The sequence below is a fragment of the Impatiens glandulifera genome, chromosome 1 (genome assembly GCF_907164915.1).
Source record: "Impatiens glandulifera chromosome 1, dImpGla2.1, whole genome shotgun sequence".
Lineage (NCBI taxonomy): Eukaryota > Viridiplantae > Streptophyta > Magnoliopsida > Ericales > Balsaminaceae > Impatiens > Impatiens glandulifera.
Genome location: NC_061862.1, coordinates 26,552,703 through 26,574,363, shown reverse-complemented (window position 1 = coordinate 26,574,363; position 21,661 = coordinate 26,552,703). Strand labels below are relative to the sequence as shown.

Genomic DNA, 21,661 nt, shown 5'->3' with positions numbered 1-21,661 from the left:
TAAACCATTTATTAAATTAATTTTGTAAAGGAAAAATCATCAAAAGTTGCCTAGATAGATTAGTGTTTCACTCATATAGAGAAGAATATAAGTCTATTTAACTATAGATTAATTTATATATAATAATTATATATAATTTTTATAATTCTCTAAATTAACATAATCAAATAATTTAATTTAACCCTAATTATATTAGAATTGAAACTAGATCAATTCTAGTTACTATTATAGGTAAAAAAATATACTTAATACTTACATAAGAAAAAACTCATATTAGACATTAATAATACTTTATATTATATTATAATGGTAATGTCCTCTATGTCAAGCAACCAAAAGATGCCTTACCTTCCTGATTGTAATGTCCATTTTAATTGATATAATTAGAATTGAAATTAAATCAATTCTAATTCTATTATAAGTAAACAAATATACTTACATAAAAAAAATGAGTTGAATTATTTCTCAATATTTCTAACTCAAGGTGAGGCCCAATCGCCTAAGTAGATCTAATCCAGTGAATATTCTAGTTAAGAAAAATATATTCTAATTTAAGATGTGATATTCTAATTAAGGAAGGGATATTATAATTTTAAAAGTGATATTTTAGGTTAAGAAGTGATATATTAAATTAGTATAATTAATTTATGAGTAATGATATATAAAACACATTTATACAGCATTTTTGCATAGCACCTACCTCATTTGGAAATAAAGAGAAAATATATCTTAAAAAAATATAAGAGAGAGAAAAATATTTTCTCTTTCTTTCCAAATGAGGTAAGTGCTATGCAAATGTGTTGTATAAGGGTGTTGTATATATCATTACTCTTAATTTATATTGTAAGGCAATTTCTAAATTAGTAGATCATAAGTTATATAAATACCTCAAAGGTAATTGTAATAACATCAGCAATAAACAAACAATACAATTTATCTCTTCTCTTTATTATTTCTACATGATATCAAAGCATCTAGCGACATTTCGGCGAATCAAAGCCACTCGCTGAAGTGAAAGAATATCATCAACATTTCATTTCCTCGACAACATTTTCTCCGCAACACACTTTGGCGGCACAATCAACTTGGAGGTCAGCTACCCCAAAGCGTTTAACGCTCACTTAGGTACATGTAATCCAAAAGATTGGATTGTCGATTTAGGGTAATCGGAGCACATGACGGGGAACCTATCTCTACTACTACATGATTTTTATGTATAAAATCATCTATCCACCGTTCGTGTGGCTAACGGCGCATCCGCAAAAGTTCTAGGAACCGGATCAGCTTACGTAACACCTAGCATTTGTTTAAAAAATATTCTCTATGTTCCAAATCTTCATTGTAATTTATTGTAAATTGGAAAGATTTGTTATAATTTAAAACGTCTTACCAAATTTTATCCGAATAGTTATGAATTTCAGGATACGGGAACGGGGAGGATGATTGAAAAATTTTTTGGACAAAAGAGGTGCATCCAAATACACTCCCGCAATTTTTTTTTGCGGGGGTGTGTTTGGATGTACCTCTTTTGTCCACAAAAATTTTCAATCACCCTCCCCGTTCCTGTATCCTGAAATTCACAACTATTCGGATATAATTTATTAAGACATTTTAAATCATGACAAATCTTTCTAATTGACAATAAATTGTAATGAAGATTTGGAGGATAAAGAACATTTTTTAAACAAATGTTAGGTGTTACGTAAGCTGATCCGGTTTTTATAACTTTTGTGGATGCGTCGTTAGCCACACGAACGGTGGATAGATGATTTTGTATATAAAAATCATGTAGCAGAGATAGGTTCTCCGTCATGTGCTCTGATGCCCCTGAATCAACAATCCAATCTTTTGGATTACATGAACCTAAGTGAGTGTTAAACGCTTTGGGGTAGCCGACCTCCAAGTTGATTGTGCCGCCAAAGTGGGTTGCGGTGAAGATGTTGTCGAGGGGATGAAGTGTTGATGACAATTTTTCACTTCAGCGAGTGGTTTTAAATCGCCGAAATGTCGTTGGATGCTCTAATACCATGTAAAAATAATAAAGAGAGAAGAGAAATTGTATTACTTGTTTATTGTTTCTATTATTATACCGTAATACTTTTAAGGTATTTATAGAAATTATGTATTAATTTAAAAATTGCCTTCCTATTATAAATTAATTATATTAATTTAAAATATTCTTTCTTAATCAAGAATATCACTTCTTAAATTATAATATCCTTTTTTAATTAGAATATATTTTCCTTAACTAGAATATTCTTTGGATTAGATCTACTTAAACGATTGAGCCTCACCTTAGGTTAGGAAGATATAATTCTACAAAATTATATTATACATTTACTCTTTTTCATAGTGTTCTTATATATCAAGCAACCAAAAGATACCATATAATATCTTCTTAACTGTAATATCCATTTTGAAATCTATGTATAATTAAATGCAAGTTAGTGAATGCTTTAAAATTCATTGATTTTTTTTGTTTTAATCTATTATTCTCTAAAAGGATCTTCAACAATTATAAGTTATAACCTTTCTTCGGTCTCATTCAATTAATTATTCATTGTAAGACGTTCATTACTAAACTTTTATATAAAAATAATCAATAGTTTTAAAACTGATTATTTACACTTAAAAGTATAAAAATGATAATTTAATAAAATTTTGTAGCAATAAATAAATTGAAATAAGATGGGTGGAGGAGGTTTTAAGTTAGTAATATATGCAATGTGCTTTTGCCTTTTGGTCAAGTACATTGTACATCCAATAAGAACAATAGGCTGTATGATGATTAAAGGAAAGCTGCAATGATGGATGACAATAACAACTAGCAACTAGCAACTCCCATTTCATATGGGTAAGCCTTTTTTTTAAATGTCAAAGAAATAGATAAGAATTTGTTTAAACAAAAAAAAAAAATCAAGAAGATAAGAGTTACAATACAAAAACATAGTTAAGATTATTGACACGAAACTCAATGGAAGACGAGACAATCAGATACAAATATTTGTTTACTCTTAAACCAAATAATTCAAAAAAAAAAAAAAAAGTAATATCAACGTTAACTATATCGCGTCGTCGAGACATCAAGATTGATAGATTTGGCTGCGAGCCAGAGTCCTTTATGACTGAATTACCTTTGTGCCCCATGTGTCCTCTCACAGATATAGGTAAAATTGTAATTTTAATCATTACACCCTTTGTAAGGGGCGCCGAGTTGATTCGGTCAAAAAGAACTGGTAAAATTATAAGATAGATTAAATATATTTATTATTTGAACCTTTTATATTTTGACACTATTCAAGGCTCAAGCCAACCCCATTAAGTCGGCGTCATGTTCCGTCGTTCTTTCATCTTCATTCCGATGTTAGGTTGGAAAATCCTCCTCTCCATTCATCCCTTGCTTCGCCTTCCTCTTCTTTTCTGCTTCTCTCCCACGACGTAACCTAAAGCCATCGAGAAGGCCAACAAAAGGTTGAAATGGGGTTCTACTGAGGAGAAGCATAGCCTGAACTTAGTTAATTAGGATAACATATGTCAACCGCGATCTGAAGGGGGTCTTGGCATACGGGGCGGCGCGGAAGACAGGGAAAAAGAGAAGGGTTATGGTCAGTCTATTCAGTCTTATTAGTCCCCCTTCAGTCCCTGGACTTAGTCCTGATACCGAAAGATACCGAGATTTACAAGTGAAAGTCCCGACACATGCACTCAGTTCGCAAATTCATGGTGATAGACAGACTACTTTCATAGACTCTAATAAAATTTATGAGGGTAACAATACATACAACTTAAGCTTAAGGAGGAATATTTTAGTTTCATAAAAAGTCAGGGGTATGTTTATTTCTTGACTGTTTTTTATATTTCATTATTATTTTGTTTTTTTTCTTGTGTCAAGATGAAGGAAGAAGACGATGAAAGGCGAGAAACTGCAATGGCGTCGGCTCCATCTCTGCAGCCGAATTTCAAATCCTCCATTACTACAAAAGCTCAAATTTCCAAGTTTCAGGTACTATCGAAACCCTAATTTCATTACCAAAATCTCTATTATAACGTTCCAGGTATTCTCTGAATGAATCGATTTGACCGTTGTAATTTTCTGGAATTCTATCGACTTATTCTACTATTATTGAATGTCTACTCCATATTGCGAGATCTTTTGTTGCTCCTTTCTGTTCTTCACTGTCTATTCTTATAGATGATTTTACTAATTCATCTTGACTGTGATATATCATATATATCTGTGAGCATTGTGAGTTTTTTCCATGGTCTAATACTTAATTGCATGTACAAAAACTTGGGAATGTTTAACCCTCTTAAGGAAGACCATTAGATAATTAACCCTTTCTTGGTTGGACATGTGGTTGTGTTGTGGTTCTTGATGCTAGCTAATTGATCAGCTTTTTGCTTGTTTGGATTAGAAATTGTCTGAATTTGGGCAATTTTGTAGTTAAATGCATGGATTTTTAACAATGCACGATGGACAAAAGTTTGGGAATGCTTAACCCTCTTGAGGAGGACCATAAGTTGGATGATTAACCCTTTCTTGGTTGTGGTTCTTGATGCTAGCTAATTGATGGAGGAACTTTGTGCTTGTTTGGATTAGAAATTTCCTGAATTTGGACAATTTGTAGTTAAATGCTTAGAGATAAGTTGGTTGATCTAGAATAACTTTATCTGCTCATCATACTTTGTTTTCATCAAGATGGTCCTCTAGGCACATAAGCAGTAATTTTTTTTGATAAGACTAGTAGAAATAAGCTCATTCATATTGGGTGAATTGAGTAATAAGGACCATAGAAAACACATTGAGGGGGAAATTGCTAGTGAGGAGGCCCTTTTCATAGGTCTTAAGATTTTTCTAGACATTGTTTTACTTTTTACCACTAAGATAAGCTAAAAGCTGCAGATTAGATGATATGGGCTCCTTTAGTTACAAGTTAAGAAACTTAGCCTATTTAGGAACGAGTGATTGAATATTGATGTCTACAAAGAGTTTTAATTTGAATATAAAAGATGTTTATTGTAGATGATGGTGATGTTAGATAGAGCTATAGTTGAAACATAAAGTTTTAAAACACCTTTGTGTTTTTTCCAATATTTCACACTAATTACTGAAATATGATATAATTTACGTGACAGGAACTGCATAAGAGGCGATTACAGATAAAAGCCAAAACAATTGAGAAAAAGAAGAAAGGTTTGTCTTTGTATTGAATCATGTCATTATGTGAGTGCTTTGCATAATATTCAATCTATTACATGAACATGGTTAGATAAGAAGAAACCTCTGCTTGACGAAATTTCCTGTGCAAGTAACTATGAAGAAGAAATCTTAAGTAGAGAAGAAGGAAGTTCAAGCCCATCTGTCTCGATCGAAAACCCAGCTGAACTAAAGAAGCGGAAGTTGCATTGGGGGTATTATTCCATTACATTATTTTGCTCCCCTTTGAACATCAGATCTTATTATAGATTTTTATTGTTGTTTTTGTCAGGCTTGATACAAAGGAGAGATGGGAAAGGAAAGCAAACATGTAAGTATTGGTAGTTCCTCCAAATCTGTAGCCATCAACAATTGGTCAAAGCTTAAGCTCTCAATATGCTTTTGTGTATATCAATCATTCATCTATAGTTGAAACCATTTAGTATCATGATGAACATATCATTTAATATCTGTCATATTGAATGAGAGGCTTGAGCCAATTTATGGAATTTATAATGGAAAAGCTTTTCATTCACATTAGGTTGATTCAAAGTGATTATTCAAATTTGTCAAAAGAGAGAATGGAAAATCTGGAACAACACTTAACTAAAAGTGTGACAGTTTTAGTTTTATAAATCTATTGATGGATTTTTATTTAAATCAATAAATATTTGTTAAGAAACTGTACTTTAATAAATCAAGCCTACACTCAGCTTATGAGTTATTTATAATTTACAATTTAAACACATGGAAAAAGGTCTATTGAGAGCATTAAAACAGAATGACTATTAATCCACATTTAAAACTGTAATTTAACCTGAAAAGATAAATAATCTGTAAAGAACAGTAGACTTCTTGGTCCCAAATTGCATATAATGAAAAAGCTTCAAACAAGTCTAACAAAATTCAATAATGTAATCCATCACAAAATAATGGAAAAAAGGACAAAAACTTGATAGCTTTCTTAAGCCTCTGTAATTGGGTATTCAAAGACCACCTCCCTGCCAGAGAGCTTTCTGTAAACTCCAGAAAACGATTCCAACTTGTATTCGGTATCATTACGAGCCTTCGAATCCAAGAAAACCTGCAGCCAAAACACAAGCTCGGTTTATTTACAATTTACATTTCGAATGGCTTAAAAAAAATATATATATCATACCTTCATAATTTTGGATCCATCGACTCTGTATCTGGTACGCTTTCCAACAATCTCAGCAGGGTAGACAATATCCTCGAGAATAGCCTCGTGGACAGAGGTGAGTGTGCGAGAACGAGGCCTCTGGACAGCGGAACCCTTCTTTGGTGGCCTAGTTATCCTCCTGGTGGCAATAACAATAACATCTTTGCCACTGAATTTCTTCTCCAGCTCTCTCACCAACCTAAGTTGAATCTTGCGAAAAGCTTTCCTCAATCTGTATGGAACATGGATAACAACAGCTTTGCGGTTTCCAGACACATCAACTTGACTGCACAAGAACCCAAGACAATACTAAGTAGTTTATACAAAACAGTGGCTGGTTGTATAAACAGAAGATTTTAAAAGTTGCATTACAGTGCTGAGTTGATGAAAAGATCCTTAAGATCGCTCTTCAACTCTGGGTTTGTGTTCTCAAGATCAAACAAAGCCTAAAATGAAAAGAACATCAATTAGCAACTATCTCCCTGGTGGGAGATTCTTCAGTTAATGCATTAATTTAAAAGAATTGGGAAGAACTGAACAAGAACATACTTGGGCGACTGTCTCCTCAAACTCGGTGGGTTCAGCACCCTTATCTTTGTGGATCTTCTTCATTGAAGTGAACATTTTGACAGTCTAGAAAAACAATGCATAAGAAATCATATATATATCGAGACAGACTAATCCAACACACTTGCAGCACTAAGTTCATCGCCAATTTGGTTAAGGTTGAAGAATGAACTACAATGTCAAGTAGTGGTTTTCAAGTATAAAAAAGCCTTAATTTATGAAATCATGAAATCTGATGTTCCAATGGAACATCATTTGAAAGAATTACACTTTATTGAATCAAACGAAACGGGTGAACTCAATATCTATATGAACTCGAAGAAATCCTGTTTACATAATTAAAAAACGAACCCATGATCAATCAGCATAAAGACAATGTATTTATAATATGAGAAAGAAAATCGTGCATTCTCTTAATCAAATCAGATATATATAAACCCATCTCAGGGCGTCAAATAGGCAGAGAGAAACGAGAAAGAAGAGGGGGGGGGGAGATCTAAGTGGAGAAATAGAGGAACATAACATAGAAATCAATGAAGCAGATGGATGATTAGAAAATACCTTGAATCGGAGAAAAGCACGGCTAGGCAGGAAGGAAAGCTCCTCGCTTGAGTTCAACGGTAGAATGCAGCGAGAGAGAAAACACCAAAGGTTGATGGAATGGCTTAAGAGGCTTGCCCTAGTTTTGTGAAATTGGATAGTAAATCTAATGGGCTTATTAATTGGGCCTATATTATTTTAACACTATTTTTAATTATAAAAAAATAAACTATTAAATTTTAATTATTTTATAAGAAGAGTAACAATTCACTTTAATTTTTTTTTAAATTATAATTTATTCTAATAAAGAGATACATGTAAATTTATTTTTTTACCACATAACATTAACAAAATCAAAAAATTATAATTTACATGCTAAATAATATATTAAATGTTTTGAAAAAAAAATCTAATAAAAAATATTCAATAATTTGTAATTATTTGTTTATTTAAAGTAAATTCAAAATTTTGTAAGATTGAGTGATAAAATATAGCTTAAAAGAACGGTGTTAAGAGTTATTAATTTAGGGTGATTAAAAATATCATAAAAGATTCATCTATATGATAGAAAAACTAAAAAAAAAAATTAGTATAAGAATACTTATATCTTTTTAATTTTTTTTAATTAAAGAAAAATTAGCATGACACACTCGTCATGACATAAAAAATAGTAGGAGAATACATATAATCTCAATTGAAATATAAGTTTCAACAACTTTTTATTGAAAAAGTAAAAACAATTAAAGTAAGTTTGGATGAGTAAAATTGTAATTGGAATTGGAATTGACATTGAAATTCCAATTTCATGAGAATTGACATTAAATTATAATTTAATTCTTATGTTTGGGAAAATTGTAAAATTATAATTTAATCTAAGTTTATATGTTTATAAAAAAGAATATAATATCCCCTCTTCTGAGCCACAATCTCATAGGATCTCCTTCACATAATTTTGGAACCGGACTCTACAACCGAGCAAGCCTAGACACGGCTACGTGAAATTTTTCAAGATAACCGTTATTCTCGCGCGGTTTCTCTCGAGCAAGAGTTTTCTACCACATCATGGCGGATTTTCATAGGGTCTCTACTTATTGTCAACATCTCAAAGTCATGACCGATCATTTGCATGACGTCAGTAGTCTGGTCTCGAACGACCGCCTCGTATTGTAGTTAGTTAAGGGCATGGTAGAGGCGTACAATGGGGTGACGACGTTACTCCGACAAAGTGATCATTTGCCTCAGTTCTACCAAGTATGATCCATGTTGATTTTGTGGAATCTGGTTTGGCAAAGCGGGTGGCTTCTATTTCAGCACTAACGTCGGGTGTAACTCTTGTCTCCGATGCGTCTAGGATGAATGGGTTAGATTGTATGTAATCGTGGGGATCTTGGTAGAAGCCAAAGAAGAAGGGCTCTCGTAATGGGGTCAATGGGGGTTGTCCCAATATCAAGTCCAAAGACGGTCTCCTTCTCTTTAACCGCAACAATGGGCTGGTCATTTAGGCCACCATCATTATCTTGCCAATGGCCATGGGCTTCTCCTCCACGCCCGTATCCAATGGCTCAATGGAAGAAAATTTCTTCCATCTTTCGTTTGTCAACGCCACAGCAACAGTTGGGTCTCCTTGCCCCCCGTCCGCAAGCAAACATGGCTTAGTCTCCTCCAACTCCGACGAACATTGAAGCGACCATGTATACCCTTGGTATTACGTCTCCTGATTCGACATGGTACATGGACACGAATGTGACGTCCCACATGACATCTCAACAAGGTACTCTCTTCTCATATTTCAATTCAAACATTAAACATTATATTATTATAAGTAATGATAATACGATTCCAGTTTCGAGTATTGGGCATACCACTATTTCTTCTTAAAATCCTAAACTTACCTTGAATAATGTTCTCCATGCTTCCACTCTTGTTAAAAATCTAGTTTATGTTCGTAAATTTACTACGGATAATTTTATGTCTGTTGAGTTTGATCCTTTTAGGTTTCTGTTAAGTATATTTGGACGGGGACATATCTAATGAGGTGTGACAATCGGGGGGATCTATATCCGGTCACAACTAGGAGTCAAATGCTGTCTTCTATTTTTACTACTTTGTCACCATCCTTGTGGCAATGGCGCTTAAGGTCATCCTAACAACTCTAGTTTTGAATCTCTTAGATTACATAAATTAATTCATTGTAATAAACAACACGTTTCTCATATTTGTCCTTTGTGTTCATTGGGAAAATGTGTTCATTGGGAAAACATGTTCGTCTGCCGTTTAAGGTTTCTACTTCGATTTCTTTGTTACCGTTTGACATTATTCATAGTGATGTATGGACGTCTCATGTGTTAAGTTCTATGGGTCATTGATATTATGTTTTGTTTTTCCGATGACTTTTCGTCTTTTTGTGGATTTTCCATTTATCTCATAAATCTCAAGTGTTTAGTACTTTCTTGCAATTCGGGAACTTGTTAAAACCTAATTTGAGAGGGATATAAAATCTTTTTAATTTGATAATGAGAGGGGATTCGATAATCATTTATTTAGGGAATTTGTGTCCACGCATGGGATGACCTTTCACTTTTCATGTCCTCACGCTTCTTCTTAGAATGACAAGGTCAAGAGACAATTTTGTACTATCATTATTTTTCATCACGTCATCTTTGATAAGTCTCATTTTCATTTTATTGAAATTCAATTCCCTCCACTCTCGTATTATTTTTCGATGATCCTCCATCACCATATGTGATTTATCATCAATCTACACCTTCATCTCTGCCTCCACCTCCACCTCTTCACCCTCCCCTTCACGTCCATCCTCTCTCTTCTCTTTGACCGGTCACTCAAAGTCAGTGGGCGGTGTTTCGGCTCAAACATATTTTTAACCTTCTTTTTGTTGGGTCTAAATCTCATTTATCTCATAACCATATAACTTCCCTATAGGATCCGAACTGAAAGTTAACCATTTAGGAAGAGTTTAATGTTTTAATTACTAATAAGACGTGGGAGTTGGTTCCCCGTCCAAGTGATGGTTCTTTTGAGAGGCATAAAGCCCATCTTATTGGTGGTGGAAAAACTCAACATGTTGGCATTGATTGTGGGGAGACTTTCAGTCCTATTGTCAAACCGGCCACTATTTAGTTGGTCCTCAGTCTTGCACTATTAAAGAAATGGTCAATTCACCAACTTGATGTAAATAATGCTTTTTCCATGGCACTCTTGATGGCGTTGTACACATGCATCAACCTTTTGGGTTTATAGATTCCTTATTTCCTCATCATATATGTCGTTTGAAGAAATCATTGTATGGTTTGAAGCAAACTCAACGAGTTTGGAACAAATGCTTTACGGATTTTGTGTCCATACTTGGCTTTTCCCAAATTGTTTCAGATCACTCATTGTTTGTGTTTCGCTAGGGTGAGCACATGACATACTTACTATTGTATGTTGATGATATAATATTGACATCATCCTCCGTATTCATCTCCATCTTGAGTACGAACTTTGTTATGAAGAATTTGGGTCTCTTACATTATTTTTTAGGCATTTCGATAAGGCCTTATACAAATAGTATGTTCCTCTCTCAACGAAAGTATGCGTATGAGATTGTAGACTGTGCAACTATGTCATCTTGTAAGTCGTTGACTACGCCGATTGATAACACACCAAAACTTGGGGCTTCAGTCTCTTCTACTGTGTTAGATTCTTCTTTGTACCACAACCTGATTGGTACTCTACAATATTTGATATTTTTTCATCCTGATATCACGAATGCGGTTCAACAAGCTTGTCTATTCATGCATGATCTTTGGGAGGCACACATGGCAATTTTAAAGAGAATTATTTGGTATATTCAAGGAACTCTTGATTTTGACATTCATTTATCTCCATCCTATGTTACATTCCTCTTAGCTTATACTGATGCTGACTAGGGTGGGTGCCCGAACACGACGTCTAATTACTGTGTTTTCTTGGGAGATAATCTAATCTCTTGGCCTACTAAGCGTCAAACCACTTTGTCCCATTCTAATGCCAAGACTGAGTACCGGGCGATTGCGAATGTACTTTCATAAACTTGTTGGCTATGGAATTTACTCTTAGAACTTTATTCCCCGGTTCTCACTACTACTCTTTTTTACTGTGATAATATGAGTACGATTTACATCTACATCTCCAATAATCTTTTTGAGCACCAATGGACCAATAACATTGAGATGGACATTCACTTTGTTCGTGAGAAGGTCTCACGCGGTTAGGTTTGAGTTCTTCATGTCCCATCTTGTTTTCAACATGTGGATATCTTCATTAAAGGCTTTTGAGAGTTCTTTTTGAAAATTTCGATCCAATTCTAGCATACATCGTCCACCTACTTCGATTGCTGGGGTGTAATAAATGTAATCAATTAATAGTTATATTGGGGTTTTCTATATATTGTTGACCTAATTAATATATTGGAGATCTCTAGATTAGAGGATCTCAATGTTATAATCTTGTATATAATTTACATTTTAGAATGAATAGAACAACCGATTGTATTCATTTATTCCGATCTAAAAAGAATGGAATTGAGAACTATAAAATTACACTAGATTAAATTTAATTGAAATTCTAATTTCAATTCCAATTTTTAATATTAAAGGGTCTACCAAACTTAAGAATTTGAATTATACCCACCAATTTCAATTCTAATGTCAATTCCAGGGTTATCAAACACTCCCTTATCCATATATATATATATATATATATATTATATATATATATATAATGATGTTTAATTTTTAAAGTGTCCGGATTACCGAGTCGAGAGTTGTGGTTAATTTGGATATATATGTGAGAGTAAATGAATACTTGGGTCGGATTGTGAGTTGACCCGCCCATAAACTTAAAACAGTTAAAAATAAAATTAAAAATGTTATATGTATGTTTTTAACTTTCAACCTAACAAAACAAATACAACATTTTAACAAACTAGGCTAATAACACTTTATATGTTAAATTCAACACCAAATTAGATAAACATGAGAAATTTTAACAGTATAAGTTTAACTTTTTAATTAATATATATATATAATGATGCTTAATTTTTAAAGTGTCTGGATTGCTGGGTCGATAATTGTGGTTAATTTGAATATATTTATTAGAGTAAATAGATATTTGGGTCGGATTGTGGGTTGACCCGTCCATAAACTTAAAACGGTTAAAAATAAAATTAAAAATATTATATGTATGTTTTGAACTTGCAACCTAACAAACCAAATACAACTCTTTAACCAACTATACTAATAACACTTTATATTTTAAATTCAACACCAAATTAGATACGCAAGACATTTTAACAATATAAGTTCAACTTTTTAACTAACTAGTATATATATATATAATGATAATTAATTTTTAAAGTGTAATTGAGATATGGTTTGCTGATAGATAATAGACCGATATCAATTGAAAATGGTCAAAATATATATGCATACACAAAATTATAAAATTATTTTAACAATCATAAGTGATCTAACAGTTAAAGTGTTAACATTTCATACTGGTGACTAGGGTTCAAATCCCTACAAAAGAAATAATTATTATATGTGAGTGCTCGGACCTTGATAGTTGAAACGGAAACGGAAATGAAAATGTTGGCTTGAGTAACGCAAACATTGGTGAAAAAAATCTAAGGGTTCATTTATGGAGGAAATGCTGGCTTGAATAATGCAAACATTCCCCGTGGAGAGAATGTTAGTTTGAGTAACACAAACTTTGATGATACATATGTTTATGTTTAAAGGTGTAATTGAATGTTTAAGAATGCACCCTTAAATTTGGTTATTAAATAATCAAAATCATTATAGATATAAAAAATATAAAAACTTAAATGAATTGGTTAGATGATTTTTTTAAATAAGTATATAATAATAAGTAATATTAGACCCATTAGAATTTTATATTTGATTGGTAATTTAATCCAAAATTCAATGTTTGAAGATTTGTATTATCGAAATTACATTTATTTTCACATAATGAATGTTTTTAATTTATATGATTTTGGGTAGGTTTAAAAAAATAATTTTAAATAAAACGATTGGATGAAGGTAAGTTTTATCATATTTTTTTTAATAATTAGATAAACAAATATTGAATTAAATTATAAAGTCACATTTTTAACGTAATTTTTTTTTGAATTTTTATATCATTACTCGTGCAAATGCACAAATTAAATGCTAGTAGATCTAATAACTCCATCTATTTGCGACTAAAATGGGAAATGACACAAACTCGAGAAATATCATCAAGACAGTTCGAGAATACGAGCAACAAACGACCCGCATCAACAAATGTTTCATATAAAATAAAGGCGTGTTAGCGCTTTAGTTTCAAATTATGAGTTTCAAATTAACTAGATCCGCACCGATACGATCAATAATGGGGTTCTTGATTAGACTTTGAAATTGACGCCTGACTATGGGCGGATCTATGTAAGGGTTCGAATGGGCTGAAGCGACCCCAAAATTATTATATATATATATATATTACGGTATAAATGTGACGTTACCTCATAATTTTTATTTATTTTTATATAATTTATTGTTTGTTTATCTAATTATTAAAAAAATTGTAAAATTTATCTTTAACTACTCGTTTTATTTAATATATTTTCGCTATTTTTTAAGCCAACAATTATTTTTTAAGCCCACCTCAATTCTGAATCCTGAATCCGTTCTGCGCCCGACCAAACAACTCGGTTGGTTGACTTCCTTCGCCAGTTGACTAGTTTAGAAAGACCCGGGACTTTAATTTTGGGTGTAAAACTTACTTCTTACCTACAATATTTCCTAGATGATGTTTGGTTAGACGTGTCGCACCAAATAAATTTATAAAAAATAAATAAAAACTACTTCAGAACTTATTTTTAGAAAAAACTTTTATTTCACTAAATCTTCACATATTTTTTTAATTAAAAATATAATTTAATAAATATTTTTATATATACATATACACAATATAAAAATCTATTTAATTGTAATGACTATCTTTAATATATATTAATTTACATTCAAAATATTTTTCCACTATTAAATTTTAAATCTCTTAATAAAAGTAATGATTATCTTTAATTAAATTACAAGACAATTATTAATTAGAAAGTAAGTATTTATTTTAAACTAAGTTATTATACATATTTTAATACTATATTATTTATATGATATATAATTAAATTTGGAGTTAATATATATAGGCCCAATTAAGAAGCCCGTTTGATGTACTGTTCAGAAAACTAGGGCAAGCCTTTTAAGCCATTCCATCAACAGTTGGTGTCTTTCTCTTTCTCTCTCGCTGCTTTCTACTGTTGAACTCAAGCGAGGAGCTTTCCTTCTTTCCTGCATAGCCGTGCTTTGCTCCGATTCAAGGTATTTTCTAATCATCCATCTGTTTCAGTGATTTGTATATTCTCCTAATTGCTAGACTTAGATTTACCCCTTTACTTTCTCCTTCATCTATACATATTTGACGCCCTGAGTTGGGTTTATATCTGATTGGATTATAAGAGAAATGCACGATTTTCCTTCTCGTAATATAAATACATTGTCTTTATGTTGATTGATCATGGGTTCGTTTTTTAATTATGTAAACAGGATTTCTTGGAGTTCATATAGATATTGAGTTAACCCGTTTTGTTTGATTCAATAAAGTGTAATTCTTCCAAATGAAGGTCCATTGGAAAATCAGATTTCATGATTTCATAAATTAAGCCTTTTTTATACTTGAAAACCACTACTTGATATGGTTGTTCATTCTTCAAGTTTAACCAAATTTGCGGTGATTGTTTTTTAAACATTTGAATGCTAGAAAAGATTCTTTGGTAGGAGCTAAGTGTTACAAGTGTGTTGGATTAGTTTGTCTAATATCTTGTATCCAAGTTCATATTTATGCATTGTTTTTCTAGACTGTCAAAATGTTCACTTCAATGAAGAAGATCCACAAGGATAAGGGTGCTGAACCCACCGAGTTTGAGGAGACAGTTGCCCAAGTATGTTCTTTTTGAGTTCTTCCCAATTCTTATAAATTAATGCATAAACTGAAGAATCTATCACCCAGGTAGATAGTTGCTAATTGCTGTTCTTGTCATTTTAGGCTTTGTTTGATCTTGAGAACACAAACCCAGAGCTGAAGAGTGATCTTAAGGATCTTTTCATCAACTCAGCACTGTAATGGAACTTTTTAAATCTTCTGTTTATACAACCAGCCACTGTTTTGTATAAACTACTTAGTGTATGTCTTGGTTCTTGTGCAGTCAAGTTGACGTGTCTGGAAACCGCAAAGCTGTTGTTATCCATGTTCCATACAGATTGAGGAAGGCTTTTCGCAAGATTCAACTTAGGTTGGTGAGAGAGCTTGAGAAGAAATTCAGTGGTAAAGATGTTATTGTTATTGCCACCAGGAGGATAACTAGGCCACCAAAGAAGGGTTCCGCTGTGCAGAGGCCTCGTTCTCGCACACTCACCTCTGTCCACGAGGCTATTCTCGAGGATATTGTCTACCCTGCTGAGATTGTTGGAAATCGTACCAGATACAGAGTCGATGGATCCAAAATTATGAAGGTATGATGATGATATATTTATTTGTTTTTAACCCATTCGAAAAGTAAATTGTAAATAAACCGTGCTTGTGTTTTGGCTGCAGGTTTTCTTGGATTCGAAGGCTCGCAATGATACCGAATACAAGTTGGAATCGTTTTCTGGAGTTTACAGAAAGCTCTCTGGCAGGGAGGTGGTCTTTGAATACCCAATTACAGAGGCTTAAAAAGCTATCAAGTTTTTTGTCCTTATTTTCCATTATTTTGTGATGGATTACATTATTGAATTTTGTTAGACTTGTTTGAAGCTTTTTCATTACATGCAATTTGGAACCAGGAAGTGTATTGTTTTCTTCACAGATTATTCATCTTTTCAGGTTAAATTACAGTTTTAAATGTGGATTTATTGCCATTCTGTTTTCTATTCCCCATGTGAGTAATTTGTTTGATAGAAATGCTATAAAAGTTTGCCTGTAAAATTTCTTACATTTGAATGTTAAAAATTTAGATTGAAAATATTTCTTCAATGATATAATTTATTTTTGCAATTTTATGCAAGATTGGGAACTTGGAAACCTTTTTTTCTGTGTCCATATCTTCCTTGAGCTGCTATTATGGTTATTGTCAGCTTTAAACAACTAATATTAACAATTATTTAATTTCTTAAAATTAAATTATGCCAAATTAAAAAAAATTAGTTATTAAAAAATTGATAAGTAATCAAAATATTCAACAAACTTCTTTAAAAATGTTAATTATTAAATTAAAATTATATAATAATTCTACTGATTGGTGTTTAACTTAGTTAATTTCATCTTGAAATTCTTCTATATTAATTTTTATAAATTTTCAAATTCAGGTCTTAATTACATATCTAGCTAAATCTTAGGAGATCTTTTCTCCTTAATTCCAAACTTTTGTAGTATTTTCTTTATTTGAGAAAACCTTTTATATTATTATTATTATGGCTACATAATATGCATATACTTCTGCTAAGTACTACCTAGACTTTCATGAATTCATAGCATCAACTATAAGCAAGCAAATTTAAACTTGAAACAAATGTACAAAAAAGTTTCAAGTGCTTATATTGTTACTTAAATAAACTCAATTCCAGATCCTTTTAACATCATAGAAGATAAAACACATTCTACTCAAAATTCTAGTTCCAAACCATATATAGTATTTGTTTCTGAAGTTGTAAATAATAAACAAAAACAACTTTTCACCTCAACCTCTTGCTCCTTCTCTTTGTTCTGCATCCTCGGAGCATCAACAACGAATTTGCTCCTGTCACGCAAACGTAAAAATGTCTTTAATTGTAACAATAATACACAAAGACATGAATACATACTAAATTGATGTGATTTTGGACCTTGTTTTTCCCCGGGCATCAATGTTATTGGAGGTTGAGTAGTAATAGAAGAAGATGATGCTAGATTCTGGAGCATCATCTCTTTGATAAGTTTGACCTCATCCGCTAAATGATTGACCGATGCTTTAAGTGTTTCGTTTTCTCCAACCAAGTTAGTAATTGTTGTCTTAAGCACCTTATTTTCCTGATAAAGAAGTTCTTCTACCTTTGAAGGAGTAACAACAACAGGTCCCCTCATATCTTTTGGTTTCACTCCTCCTCCATAACCAATAACATGATCATGCTTTTGAGTTCCAAAGCATTTCTCAATTACTTCCATATTTGAAAGGCTAGGTTCCATTTCCATCAGATCACAAATCTCATTCTAAAAAAAAAGTCCAAATAAATAACTTCAATTGTATTATCATAGATAAATGTATCTCGCCTACTCACATATTTTTCTATGGCTTCTAAATCAACAATGCCTTCTCCACTTTTTCGTGTCTCGTGAAACATACTTGCAATATTAGGTGGATTTCCATCTTTTCCTCCCTATAAAAATATGATAGCTAAGAAGTTAATACAACATATAATCAACTGTGAATAATATTTTTACTTTTTTACCATTTCATATTCGATATGTCTAAAGGGTTTGCTTCCTGTACGATGAGGAGGTATGGATTTACTTTGCCTATTCTTTGAATTCCTTTTGCTTAATTCCTGCATTTACATCAACAAAAGAAAAACCTCAATCTTGAGAATTAGGAAGTACAGAAAATAATAAAAGAAGTTAGTTCGTTTGAACATGGTAGAAGCAAATGCCTGATATTTCTCACTCAAGTAATACTCTTTCACCAACCACTCCCAATCTCCTTTCTCCATGTCATTAGGTACATTTTGAAACACTTCCGATTGATTTCCGCAAGGTTTTACATACTTTGCATTCATCTCTGCTCTCCAATTCTTCCACAAGACATGCATGTGTTTTAGGGTTGGCTCACGGTAAAGCTCCATGTGCTCATTTATGAATTTGTCCTAATTGAAGAGGGGAAAAAAAAATTTAAAAACCAACATTAACGACTTAGTAACATCCTAAATGAAAATAAGCCAGAAAAAAAGAGAATTGATCATTACCGTAACAGCAGTCCACATACGATTCAGTGCATCTTCATCTATCTTGTTCCAATCACTCACTCGAACTGGACATATGTTTGTATCCCTCACAATCATGCCAAGATATCTTGTAAAAATTTTGTGATTTAATCCAGTAGCTCGGTCTCTATAGAATGTTACGGAAAGTTTTTCTCCAGTATTCAGTTTTTCCAAAGACCTGCACTTGTTCTTCCCTCTCACTCTAAAGCTCCTTCGAATGGAAGGGGTGACTATAACAATTATGTCAATTTAACTTTCATAAGAAATACTTAGAACAAACAAAATAATGTAACAGTTCATATTTATATATATATATATATGTTATGTAATACCTTCGTCCAATATGTGATTAGGATTATCACTTTCACTTGTGGCAATAGGAGGAGTTTGTTCCGTTGATTCTGATGATAATCCTATGGTTTCTAACACATTACCCCGCCCCCAATCAAATGATTCCAGTCCAGTGTTTACGTTTATCCTGGTATTATCATTTGGAATTTCTCTATCAATTGATGCATGTGGATTTGATTTTGTCTTGGACTTTTCACATGGGACTGATTGATCCATTGATGAACGGAGTTGTCTCTTGGGCTTGCCACTTGGGTCTGCTTCATCAACTGATGCATGGGGATTTAATATTTGATTGTTTTTGTTGCCTGAGACTGCTTCATAAATGGACGAAAGGGAAGTTATTTTTCTCCTGGTTTTGACACCTGAGATTGGTTCATTCATTGATGTAATGGATTTAAATTTTCTCTTGGACTTGACTCTTGATCCTACTACTTCATCCATAGGTGTAACAAGTTTTAATTTTCTCTGAGACTTGCCACCAGATTTTGCATTATTTGTCACTTTTCTTCGACCCATCATTACCCTGCTTCAGACATGAGACCAGTCTTGAGTAAGTGAACACATCATTCAGTAAAAAGTTAGCATATATTTTTGAATACCAGAATATGATTTAAACATTGCCATATAATGAGTTAAAGAATATTATAACTAAAAGTAAAATGCTGAAAATTCAGCAATATTTTAAAAGAATTACACATGGGTCAAACCTTATTCAACTCAAGTTGTAACATTCTCTGACTTGTCTCAAACATGAATGCGATGCGATTATTCTGAATGAGTCAACCAACTTATGATACAATAGTACTTTTCTTTTATGACCCAAATCATTAAGGTATAAGATTGGGAACACACATCAAAAGTATGAGATTTCATTAAAGCTGCTACATTTTCCTGACATTAATCATACTACTAATCAGATTCATGTTGAAATCATACTTTTGTAAGGCTGTTAAAATTGTCAGGATTTCGCTTGTTCTTACATAAAAAACAGATTTTTTTCTTTTTATGTAAAGATCAAAAGATTAACTAGCCTGTTAACTCATAGTATGGTTCATAAAATTTCTAAAACAGAACAGAGTGGGTCGCTTAATTCATAGCGTTTTTTAACCTCAGCAGTTCAACTCCACACCAAAACGTCAAATAGAAGAGGCCGTGAAAGAGAGAGAGAGAGTACCAGTACGGACTGCGTTCAGAGAATATGATCGAACTCAAAAGATTTGACCTTGTGCGGAAATCGGAAGCAGAACCTCCCGAAGCTTCGGGAAACCTAACGAGTCCTTGTTTCTAGGGTTCGTTGGATTAGTCTCAAATTATTTCAAGAATTATGTCCCAAAATTAATTTCTTAAAAATATAACTACTAATTAAATAAAAATTAACTCTTTACAAAAAAATAAAATAAATAAAATTAGTGAAAATGAAAAATTAGACTTTTTTTTTTTTTACAATATTTCTTGTTATTTGAGTTACACCAATTGATTTGTTTAACAAAAACAAATGAAATATTATAAAATATTAATAAAATCTTTTAAAGATACAAAGTAGTGAAAAAAAAGAATGATAGATACTGAATTTATAAAATATATAGTTACAATAATACACTTGTAGTTTTGTGTTTAGAAAATATATCAAATAAACAGGTACATATATATTTTTATCATTCTTAGTCACTTCATTTTTAACTTCTACGTGGCTCTTGGAGATCCTTGCTCTTGGAGATCCTTGAAGGTAAAATAAAAAAGCATGGTCTCCATTCCTACGATGGTTTTCGTTAACGAAACGACTCTCGGGCCGGATTACAAGAGTTTCAATTGCCGATTTCAATCATTAGACCCTATGGATACACAAGCTTTATAAATAGGTTTCACCCACAAGTAAAGTATATTGGGAAATTGGACTAAATGACCCTGCAAATAGGCCTATTTGCATCCGTGGTAATTTTTAATATTTTTTTGGTTTAATATAAAAAAAACCATTAAACCAAATGTCTAATTAGAAAAAAATAAATAAATAAGGATGCAATAAAAAAAATTGAGGGTATAGGTCGGGATACCCTCGCCCTTGCCCTAGCTCTTGTTACTTCAAGAGACTTATTATGGGCTAGTCCCAAATAATTGGGACTGTTATCCATTTCTTCTCAATGGATATAATAATGCATCATCTAAACATGTACTCCCATAACTCCATAATATTGGAGGGCATAATACATTGATCTCTAATATTGGGCATGAATTACTTCTTCTTTTTTTAAAAAATTGGCTAATGAAAATGATTGATAGGGAAAGAAAAAATTAAAATTTATAAGAAATCGGAATAAAAAATCAAGTGAACAAACTCACTAAATAGTTTAAGTAACAAGAGTGTGGTTTATAAGAAATCAAATATTACGGGTTTGATTCTTATTTAAAACGTTTTAAATGGACGTGAAAGTAAAAAAACAAAAAATACCGACCCTAATATCAGCATAAATAAACCGAAGCCATGACGTAATAGTGTAGTAATAAAGCAAGTCCTTAAACCCCCCACCATGAATATATAACTCCAATGGAGCTGTCTTTTAAACCAAATGAGATGACATTATTATTATCTTGGGTTTACTAAAAGAGCACACATAGTTTCGCCGTTCAATAATGATAATAATAATTAATAATAAGCTTCTTTAATTGGAGACTGTGTACTGCTAGCTAGAATACCCATACATGGAAAGACTAGCAAAAAAAAAAACCATAGTAATTAAATTACTAGTTTATATAATC

At 32.3% G+C, this 21,661-nt stretch overlaps 5 protein-coding genes across 5 annotated transcripts; 3 read left to right on the top strand and 2 right to left on the bottom strand.

Moving 5' to 3' along the window:
• The first annotated feature begins 3,854 nt into the window (after window positions 1–3,854).
• LOC124921819 lies at window positions 3,855–5,697 on the top strand. The gene is made up of 4 exons (XM_047462516.1): window positions 3,855–4,003; window positions 5,137–5,194; window positions 5,271–5,412; window positions 5,490–5,697. Exons 1-4 carry the CDS (start codon window positions 3,893–3,895, stop codon window positions 5,530–5,532), a joined length of 354 nt encoding a protein of 117 aa, XP_047318472.1. The 5' UTR covers window positions 3,855–3,892; the 3' UTR covers window positions 5,533–5,697.
• A 282-nt stretch (window positions 5,698–5,979) lies between these two features.
• On the bottom strand, window positions 5,980–7,633 carry LOC124920597 (40S ribosomal protein S7-like). The gene is made up of 5 exons (XM_047461115.1): window positions 7,506–7,633; window positions 6,927–7,010; window positions 6,750–6,823; window positions 6,357–6,663; window positions 5,980–6,281 (listed from the first exon to the last, which is right to left on the bottom strand). Exons 2-5 carry the CDS (start codon window positions 6,999–7,001, stop codon window positions 6,162–6,164), a joined length of 576 nt encoding a protein of 191 aa, XP_047317071.1. The 5' UTR covers window positions 7,002–7,010; window positions 7,506–7,633; the 3' UTR covers window positions 5,980–6,161.
• Window positions 7,634–9,173: 1,540 nt separating this feature from the next.
• Window positions 9,174–11,413, top strand: LOC124922010 (uncharacterized mitochondrial protein AtMg00810-like). The gene is made up of 2 exons (XM_047462731.1): window positions 9,174–9,255; window positions 11,025–11,413. Exons 1-2 carry the CDS (start codon window positions 9,174–9,176, stop codon window positions 11,411–11,413), a joined length of 471 nt encoding a protein of 156 aa, XP_047318687.1.
• Window positions 11,414–14,746: 3,333 nt separating this feature from the next.
• LOC124920701 (40S ribosomal protein S7-like) lies at window positions 14,747–16,462 on the top strand. The gene is made up of 5 exons (XM_047461254.1): window positions 14,747–14,884; window positions 15,421–15,504; window positions 15,609–15,682; window positions 15,769–16,075; window positions 16,158–16,462. Exons 2-5 carry the CDS (start codon window positions 15,430–15,432, stop codon window positions 16,275–16,277), a joined length of 576 nt encoding a protein of 191 aa, XP_047317210.1. The 5' UTR covers window positions 14,747–14,884; window positions 15,421–15,429; the 3' UTR covers window positions 16,278–16,462.
• Window positions 16,463–17,118: 656 nt separating this feature from the next.
• LOC124919761 lies at window positions 17,119–20,176 on the bottom strand. Its single transcript, XM_047460087.1, has 8 exons — window positions 20,082–20,176; window positions 18,889–19,433; window positions 18,539–18,786; window positions 18,227–18,439; window positions 18,029–18,124; window positions 17,858–17,956; window positions 17,426–17,789; window positions 17,119–17,340 (listed from the first exon to the last, which is right to left on the bottom strand). The coding sequence occupies exons 2-8, from the start codon at window positions 19,424–19,426 to the stop codon at window positions 17,276–17,278; spliced, it is 1,623 nt and encodes a 540-aa protein (XP_047316043.1). The 5' UTR covers window positions 19,427–19,433; window positions 20,082–20,176; the 3' UTR covers window positions 17,119–17,275.
• Between the last annotated feature and the right edge of the window lie 1,485 nt (window positions 20,177–21,661).